The following is an 8952-nucleotide window of genomic DNA, read 5'->3' as shown; positions in this document are numbered from 1 at the left end:
CACTGAGGGCCTGCAGTGCTCCCCTGCATCACTGAGGGCCTGCAGTGAGCATGACTTTGTTTCTCTTCTTTAGACACTGCTCCCTAGCAGTGATCAATGCCCTGGCCAACATCGCAGCCAACATTCAGGAGGAGCATCTTGTGGACGAGCTGTTGATGAACCTGCTGGAACTGTTTGTGCAGCTGGGGCTAGAGGGGAAAAGAGCAAGTGAGAGGGCCAGTGAGAAGGGGCCCGCCCTGAAGGTAGGAAGGAGGTGCATTTTGAGGAACTACCTTGGTTGAAATATGGTGCTTTCTTGTTAAATTATTTAAGTTTTAAATGTATTGTGTTTTTGGTTCTTGGGCTCAAACCAAGATTTCACATATGCTAACACCCTCTACCTGTTAGACGGTATAAGAAAAAGGGAAGGGGTTTTTCAAGGATGCTGCTTAGGGAAGAGGATGGCTTCCTCACAACATTGAATCTGGCCTGTATCAGCCTAGGTGACATCAAAACAGCAGCAGCAAGCATGGGCTTCTGCGTGGACAGCTCTCCCTAGGTTGCTCATCAGGAAGCAGGTGTTGATGGTGTCCTGGGCCTGAGGACACCATCCTCCATCCATGGAGGGCCTTAGACGCCCGTCATTGGAGCATAAGGGATGCCAGCTCTTATGTGATACCACACTGTCATAGGAAGACAGGTCCACAGCAACAGACAGAATGCTACCTTTTAAATGCTCAAGTTGTTTACTTGGGGGTGTCTAAGACAGAGGACACCCCTTACCACATCATCTCCCCACTAACACTTGAGCCCTCTCCCACATTCCAGTTCCATGCTTGCATTATTTCCCCTTCCCCTTTCCCAGGTGCTCTACTGTGCTCAGTACTGTCACAAGTCAGACTCAGCCACTTAGTATAAAGAATCGGGCTGTCACTATTGTAGTCTTTGCAGGCCTAAGACAGTTTCTGTTGCAACAACTCAGTTCTTCTGTGGTAGATGACAGCAGCTATAGCCAGTGTGCAAGAAACAGGTAATGATTAGGATTTGGCCCATGGGCTTCAGTGTCAGGGCTATTGTTCTGGGTGAGTAATTAAGCAAATAAGGGAAGGGAACATCCCCCTCCATGAGAGGCTTTGTGGGAGTATAGAACAGGATAGCCCAGCAAGGAGCACTTTGAAACTAGGCTGGTCAGAAACGCCTTACAGAGGAATGTCTGAGTTGACATGTCCATAGAATCCTTCCTGTGAAGGACTTGTACAGGAGGATCTCAGAAGAGACTGTCCCCTACAGTCAGCAGAGGCTTAAGTGTCAAGGTGATGGGGGGAAAGTGCTGGTGACGAAGGGAGGTAGTAAACACATGAGGAAGTGGTGTCAGCATATCCAGAACCTTCTCTCTCACAAGAAATCAACACTAATGCCCAGTTGACCTACTGGGACCTATGGCCACTCCTATCTGCTTCCTCTTGCTGCTCATTTTTATAGAATTTCAAGACTTCTGGAATATAATGCTTATTCAGAGTCAAGAAGAACAATATCAGGATTCCCTTCTGTCCTAAATACAAAGGTGGGATCCTGTTCTTTGTAGAGTAATTACTATTAACCAGCCAAGTGTTCACTGAAGGACAAACTTCTAGAGTGAGGGGAACCTGTAGAAACAGAGGAAGATGCTAACTAATAACCAGTCCTAAGTGTCAGATGTGATGACACATTCCTCTAATCCTAGCTCTCGGGAGTTAGAGTGGATTTCTATGAGTACAAAGCTAGCCTGCTCTACATAGCAAGTTCTAGGCCAGCTAGGGCTACACAGTGAGACCCTGTTTCAAAAAGAAAAGTTAAGCTAAGGCCCATGTGGAGAGAGGTTTTCTATGCTGGAGTCGACAGTACACATCTCTCAGGGCTTCCTTGGCTCCCACAAGTATTTGTTGACATTTAGCCGCATTTTGGGCTAAATGTAGCTAGGAAATCTACCAATTTAATTATTAAAATCTCCAGGGTTTCCTTACTTACAGAAAAGATACAGACATTGCCAGGTTTTCTCTGCATGCATGTACCACAGAGTCGGAGGAGGCGCTTAACCCCTGACTTGTTCTCATTGGTTTCTGTCAGCACTCTTCTAAGGTGACTACATTTTTTCCGAAAGTTGCCTTCTTAATGACCATGTCATGACTGTTTAGAATTGCCACAATCGTAAATTAACGGTTTGTATTTGATGTTGTTGTCTGCCGCCCCATTAAAGTGACTGCAGGGCTGAGCATGGAGCTCAGTGGTAGAGCAGGTGTAGCGTGTGCAAGGCTTTAGGCTCATCCTCAGCACCACATGCACAGAACCTGAGTTACGCATGCTGCATGGGGAGTGGGGCTTATAGTTTAAGTGCTTAGCGTGTAAACAGTGCTAGAGCCGAAGAATGCACCAGATGCGCATCGTTCTGCTCCTGTGTGTATGTCTCATCGTTTTTCTGTATAATTCTGTTCAGATTTTTGTTTGTTAATAAGAGAAATATGTTTTGCCAGTGATATATTTGGTTTCCCCCTAGGCTTCCAGCAGTGCAGGGAATTTGGGAGTGCTCATTCCTGTAATAGCTGTGGTGAGTATTTTTCTGTCAGAGAACTTAAGTCACAGCTATTCATGTTTGCACAAAATCCTTATAAAAATGCTTTTCTAAAATCCCAGTAATTCAGCCAGCCAAAATGGTGTGTGCCTTTAATCCAGAACTTGGGAGGCAGAGGTAGATTGATCTGTAAGTTTGAGGCCAGCCTGGTCTACATAGTTGAGTTCCAAGACAGCAGAGCTGTATAATAAGGTCCTATCTCAAACAAATAAACAAACAAACAAACAACAAAAATAAATAAATAAGTTAGTGGGATCCCAGGACTCTAAAGATATAGTTGTTTCAGTTACAGTGACTTTCAATGAAAGCCATAGGGCCACTGTTCCTTCATCCTTTGCCCAGCCTTCCTCCGCAGGTCCTCCGCAGACTCGCTCCGCTTACCTTCTTGCATGGTGGCTAGACCTGGCCCTGCTCTCATCCTCTCTTGTCATGCCCTGTATCAGTGGCTTGGCCTGGCTCTTTGCCTGGCCTCCTTTGGAGGCTTTCTCCTGCAGAGTGGGACTTCAGCCCTGCCTCTGGGTACAGTGGATCCAAGCCCTGCTTCCTGATGCAGCACACTATGCTAGAGAGCCTGTATTTGTCCTGTCCTGTTTTATGCTGTGTCTACTGATCTGCAAAACATTTTTTAAAATAATGACATAAGGTCTTACTGTGTAGCTTTGGTTGCCCTACACTCAATATGTAGACCAGGCTGGCCTCTAACTCAGAGAGATTCACCTGCCCATGTTTCCTGAGTGCAGGGATTAAAGGTGTGTGTCACTATACTTAGTTTCTGAAAATAACTTCTGCGATGTTTTTCCCATTCCTAGTCATTCCCAGCATCAGTCCTTAGGACCCAGTGTTCCCATATCTCTATCCCGCTCTTGTTCTTTGCTCATCCCAGGCCTTGAAAGTGTGGCCTACCTGCCTGGGGGCTGAGGGTCGTAAGGGCAGAATTTTAGACAGGCAAATGGAGGGTGTGTGTGTGTGTGTATGTGTGTGTTTGAGACACAGACTACAGAGACAATAGAGACAGACATGACAGAGAGAAGGGCAGGGAAGGAGACTGACTGACCAGTTCAGTCTTGTTGTATAGCCTGGGCTAGTAGTCTAGAACAGTCTCTGTCTCTCTGTCTCTCTCTGCCTCTCTGTCTCTTGTCTCTCTGTCTGTATCTCTCTCTCCCTCCCTCCCTCTTTTAACTGGCAAAATATCTCTTTGGCCCTCCATTCAGTTTTATAAAATTAACCTTTTAGGGTTTGGTAATACACACCTTTAATCCCAGTACTTAGGAAGAAGAGACAGGCAGATTTCTGTGAGTTCAAAGCCAGTCTGGTTGACATAGAGAGTTCCAGGCCATCCAGAACTACAGACTGAGATTTTGTCTCAAAATAGAATATAAAATAATAAAATTACATTTTAATTAATTAAATAAATAATTACCATCCTGATGACAGTTTCCCCTCCCTTCTCTCCTCCCAGTCCCTCCACCACCATCCACCCCTCCTCCCTTTCTCTTCAGAAAAGGTGGGGCCTCCATTAGATATCAGCCAGCATTGGCATATTACGTTGCAGTAAGACTAGGTGTGTTGTCTCCTATTGAGGCTAGATGAGGACGCTCAGTAGTGGGAAAGGGCCCCAAAGGCGGGCAACAGAGTCAGCCCTGCCCCACTGTTAGGAGTCTCACATGAAAACCAAGCTACACAACTGTCACATAGGCACAGAGGGCCTAAGTCAGTCTTATGCATGCTCTCTGGTTGGCATTTCAGTCTCTGTGAGTCCTATGGGCCTAGGTTAGTTAATTCTGTAGGTTTTCTTGTAGTGCCCTTTACCTCTCTGGCTCCTACCATCCTTCTTCCCCCTCTTCCACAGGATTCCCCAAGTTCAGCCTAATGTTTGGCTGTGGGTCTCTGCATCAGTTTCAATCAGTTGCTGGGTGAAGCTTCTCTAATGATTGTTATCCCAGGCTTCTGTCTGCAAGTATACCAGAATATCATTAATAGCCAGGGGGTGGGCTCCCTCTCCTTGCATAGACTCAAGCTGGGCTGGTCATTAGTTTGCTACTTCCTCAAATTCTGTTCCATCTTACCCCTATACATCTTGTAGGCAGGACAAATTGTAGGCCAAAGGATTTGTGACTAGATTAGTATCTCAGTCTCTCCATTGGAAGTCTTGCCTGGTACAGGATATTGCTGGTTCAGGCTCCACATAAAATTAATTTTTTAGATTAGCGTTAGTAATAGCTGGGCAGTGGTGGCGCACGCCTTTAATCCCAGCACTTGGGAGGCAGAGGCAGGTGGATTTCTGAGTTCGAGGCCAGCCTGGTCTACAGAGTGAGTTCCAGGACAGCCAGAACTACACAGAGAAACCCTGTCTCAGAAAAAAACAAACAAACAAACAAACAAAACAAACAAGCATTAGTAATAATTTTGATGGTGGTGCTTTCATATGTCTGTGTCATGCTCTGCTCTCATATGTCCCCTCCCTCGAAGGTCTCCCTGCCTGTGAACTTCAGGTGTGTCTGTTACTCACTTAGAGTGTATAAGTTTATTCAAGAAATATCCCAGAGACGCTTGGCTCTGTGAGAATGGCGGTGATAATGAAGCTGCTTGGAAGGGTCATACAGGCCAAGGCTGAGCTTGTAGCTGTCAGTGGGGTTCTGTACAAGATCAGCACAGGCAGCACTGTGATGAATGACATGTGAGAACAAACACTCCCCAAAATCGAAACCTTTCTTCTTTGTATGAATAGAATGAGTATTATTATTTTTAGTTGAACTTAAGAAAAAGGTTTTAATAATGTAGAGTTAAGCATAGTACTGAGAGAAGAGGGGACACACAGACATAGCCAGGAAGCCAGGCACATACTTAATGGCAAAGGAACAGTTCTACACACTCATGGGTGGGTGTGGGTTTCCCAGGACTATTGTATTTTTAACAAAAGTTAATGATTATATTACGGGGGAGGAAACAAATATTTGATCTAATTGCTCAACAGAGAGCCAAAGGGCCACAGGCTTTTGCATTTGCTTTTCAGTGTCCTCTTGTACCTTCTGAGAAAAACTGATTTCCAAAGGTGTGGGGCAGAGGGTTGTTTTGGTTTGTTTTTAATATTTAGAATTCTGTACTTTTTGTTGTTGTTTGTTTTGTTTCATTTTTCAAAGACAAAGACTGTTTTGGACTTTTAATGATTCAGAAGGGCAGGTAGATTTGCTGCAGAAAGCCTGGCTCTTGTTCTTCATGCATCTCAGTAATGTGAAGCTGAAGTGAGCTGCTGTGAGACTGGGCCATGTGCTCAAGAGACTCCTTCCTGCTTACATGGGTGACCCTTCCCTTCGAAGTTTGTAGCTTCTGTCTTCACTGCTTGTGTGGCTAGATAGCCGGTGCTTAAGCATACTGAATGTGTCTGACCCTGAAGAGATCGAGCTCATCCGCTCACTTGCTAGACTTGTCCACAGCAGCTTATTGACATGGCTCACTTCCTGGAAGTATTCTTATGTCCCACTGAGCATAGGTTCATTTCTGTCCCTGGCGCGTTTGTGGCCTTAGGTTATAACCTTTTCTAGGTCATAGACACTTCTGTAAGCTTTAAACTTCTTTTCCATAAAAATACATTTGTGATCACTATGTGTTCTATGAAAAAACTATCCAGGACCTCTAAGTTAGGAACACCTTGGTAAGATATTTCCTGTCTGTTGCTGAACTGAGCCCCTGATCTAGAGCTTGTCCAGGCATTCCATCATCACGGCAACCCTGTAAGACCGCTGCTGCTTTATCTCTATCGTACAAATGAGACAGAAAGATACAGAACCTACTCAACATGCCATAGCTACAAGGCATCGGGTTTGAGCCTAGGCAGCTCAGCTCAGAGCCTGTGCTGAGAACTAATCCTCTACTGCCTCGAGAGATGGTAGGATAGTGTCTTTAAAGGGCATCACGGGGATGCCAAGTAGATGTGAGTAAGCAGAGAGCATGAAGACCAGAGGCTCCTGCTCTGTGCAGGAGCCTGGGGAACCTAAGCTGACTGTGGCCTAGGCTGGCTGCAGCTGAGGTAGGGATTAGGAAAAGGGACACACAGCAAAGGGCTGAAGATCTGGAGTGATTTCACCAAATAGTCCAGGTTCAACCAATCCTCCTAACCTCAACCTCTGGAATAACTAAGATCACAGGGATATACCACATGTCTATCCAGCTTTTTAGGGCACAGTTTTGAGATAACTACATTTAGGAATGTAAGAAGCAAGAGAAATTACTAACACAATAAAATAAATAGAGCAAATACTGAAAAAGAACATTGTTAAAACAAATTGGAGGGAGGAAAAAAAATGGGGAAAAGGGTGATGGATCAGGCTTCACCAGAAAGCTAGAAAGATGTAGCAGGGAGGTCCTGCCTCAGTCCTGCACTGTCTTCTCCTGGCAGAGGGGTGCTGGTACAGATGTAAGCAAAGTCAGCCAGGGTCACAGGCCCTGGAGCAGGACTGCCCGCCATTGGATCCAGGGTCAGCCCAATTCCTGACCTTCTGTAAGTTGCCATTGCTTCCTCAGCTGTCAAGAGGAGGTGACAATAGTGTGGACCTCCAAAGCCAGCGGCAGCACACATGCAGTGCTGTCTGCAAATGTGCATTGCTACAAGCCAGCGGCAGCACACATGTAGTGCTGTCTATCTCTGTGCATTCCACTAGCAAGTAGCACACTCTTTTCAGCTGTTCCCATTACTAGTATTGCTTCATGTGGTCAGAGTCCTCTGTAACTAAGACTTCCTACAAGACCCTCAAGTATAAGGGCCAGCCAGTCTACCTAGCTTGGTAGGTTCAAGGCCAGCTTGGTTTACCTAGCAAGTTCCACGGCTACATAGTGAAACCCTTTCTTTAAAAGTGGGGTAGGGCCGGGCGGTGGTGGCGCACGCCTTTAATCCCAGCACTCGGGAGGCAGAGGCAGGCGGATTTCTGAGTTCGAGGCCAGCCTGGTCTACAGAGTGAGTTCCAGGACAGCCCGGGCTATACAGAGAAACCCTGTCTCGAAAAACCAAAAAAAAAAAAGTGGGGTAGGGCTGGAGATATGGCTCAGTGGTTAAAAGCTCTTCCAGGGGACTTGAGTTCAATTCCAGCACCTACGTAAGGCAGCTTGCAACTGCCTATAATGCAGCTCCAAGGGGATCTGACACTCATGCACTATAAAAGCACCTGTATGCACATGTACATAACTTAAAAAATAATAAAAATATATCTACAAAAAATAAAAGATAATTATAACAGATACATGGTAAATATGGTTGTTTATTTATCTCTAGGATAGGATATATAGTCCTATGTACACACAGGAAAGAAGAGATATTTACATGAATTTAAAAGGTTGGGGCTTGAATTAAGCCTGAACATCTCAGACATGTTGAGGTTACTTTTCTACTGGGCAGGAATGGTGCTACCTGGACATCCTCCCTGGAAGGGGTGAAAGTTCCTCAGTACCATTCATATGGAGGGGTCTGGCTGAGGAGAGGCCTTGACTAGTAAAGCTGATGAGGCTACCTGAGGAGAAAGTATCAGCTCCATTCTGCCCACTCTCTTAGGGACAAAGGCATGGAGGCTGAGGCAGTGTGTGTGTGTAGGACCTTTAGGGAAGAGCTGGCACAACCATTAATTGCATTAGTATCTGTGCCCTTATGGCACTGTTTACTGCTCAGATTATTATCATAAACCACTTAGATTATCATATCAAAGTAGCTCTTTCCTCTTTGTTAGAATGAAAACAAGATTACAGAGTGTCCCCAAACTACATCAGGTGCCCAGACCGCCACCATTAAGACTTGGCAGGGTTGGCCACTCTTCCCATGAAGAGCAGACAGCTGGTTCGTTGCTCATACACTAGGAACAGGAAAGGACGGTCAACAGTGAATCGGACTTGGGTAGACAGCGGCATGAACCCCACTGTAGTTACGGCTGCAGCTTGGGTACCTTCTTCATTCACTGTGATGGTACTTTGGTGCTTGAACTGTTTAAAATTAGAAAGGAAAGGTGTCAAGTTGTATAGATTGTCACAGAGAAGTGAGGGTAGAGTGAGATGGAGCATCTGATTAAGACTCATTATCAGAAAACAGCTCCAGAGACCTACCGTAAGAGAAATCATACCTAGTCAAAATGGCCTGTAACTGATCTTTGAGCTTAGAGTGTCTGTTACACATACATTCTTACCTTTGCACATTAGAGCTACATTCACTTTTGGCCATGGCCATAGTCTGAGAGACTGTGGGAGCCAAAATAGCTACCCAGTCTCCTGTATCCTTAAAGTCTGGATCACAGGCCCAGCAGGAGGTTGGAGAAAGGCAGCACCAATGCAAGGCAAAGTGTGGGGACTAGCACAGGAGAGCCATACCAGATCAGTGGGGACTAGCA

The 8952-nt window shown here is 45.6% G+C and overlaps 2 protein-coding genes across 3 annotated transcripts in view; one reads left to right on the top strand and one right to left on the bottom strand.

Annotated features, from left to right (window-relative positions):
- The window catches only part of Pi4ka (phosphatidylinositol 4-kinase alpha), a 120946-nt gene that overhangs the window by 48895 nt on the left and 63099 nt on the right, over nt 1–8952 (top strand). The window contains exons 18-19 of the mRNA XM_028779630.1: nt 74–242; nt 2513–2563. Coding sequence (XP_028635463.1) covers nt 74–242; nt 2513–2563 — 220 coding nt within the window. The remainder of the gene's footprint in view (nt 1–73; nt 243–2512; nt 2564–8952) is intronic.
- The window catches only part of Serpind1 (serpin family D member 1), a 12977-nt gene continuing 11844 nt past the window's right edge, over nt 7820–8952 (bottom strand). Inside the window, exon 5 of one of the 2 annotated variants that reach the window (XM_028779631.1) lies at nt 7820–8551. In XM_028779631.1, the coding sequence (XP_028635464.1) occupies nt 8360–8551 (192 nt within the window). In that variant the 3' untranslated portion in view covers nt 7820–8359. Of the gene's footprint in view, nt 8552–8905; nt 8933–8952 lie in introns of those variants that run through there. The other variant, XM_028779632.1, reaches the window with a different exon arrangement.

The sequence above is a fragment of the Grammomys surdaster genome, unplaced genomic scaffold (genome assembly GCF_004785775.1).
Source record: "Grammomys surdaster isolate TR1022 unplaced genomic scaffold, NIH_TR_1.0 358, whole genome shotgun sequence".
Taxonomy (NCBI): Eukaryota; Metazoa; Chordata; class Mammalia; order Rodentia; family Muridae; genus Grammomys; species Grammomys surdaster.
The sequence above is the reverse complement of the archived record's forward strand: the minus strand, read 5'-3'. Positions and strand labels throughout refer to the sequence as shown.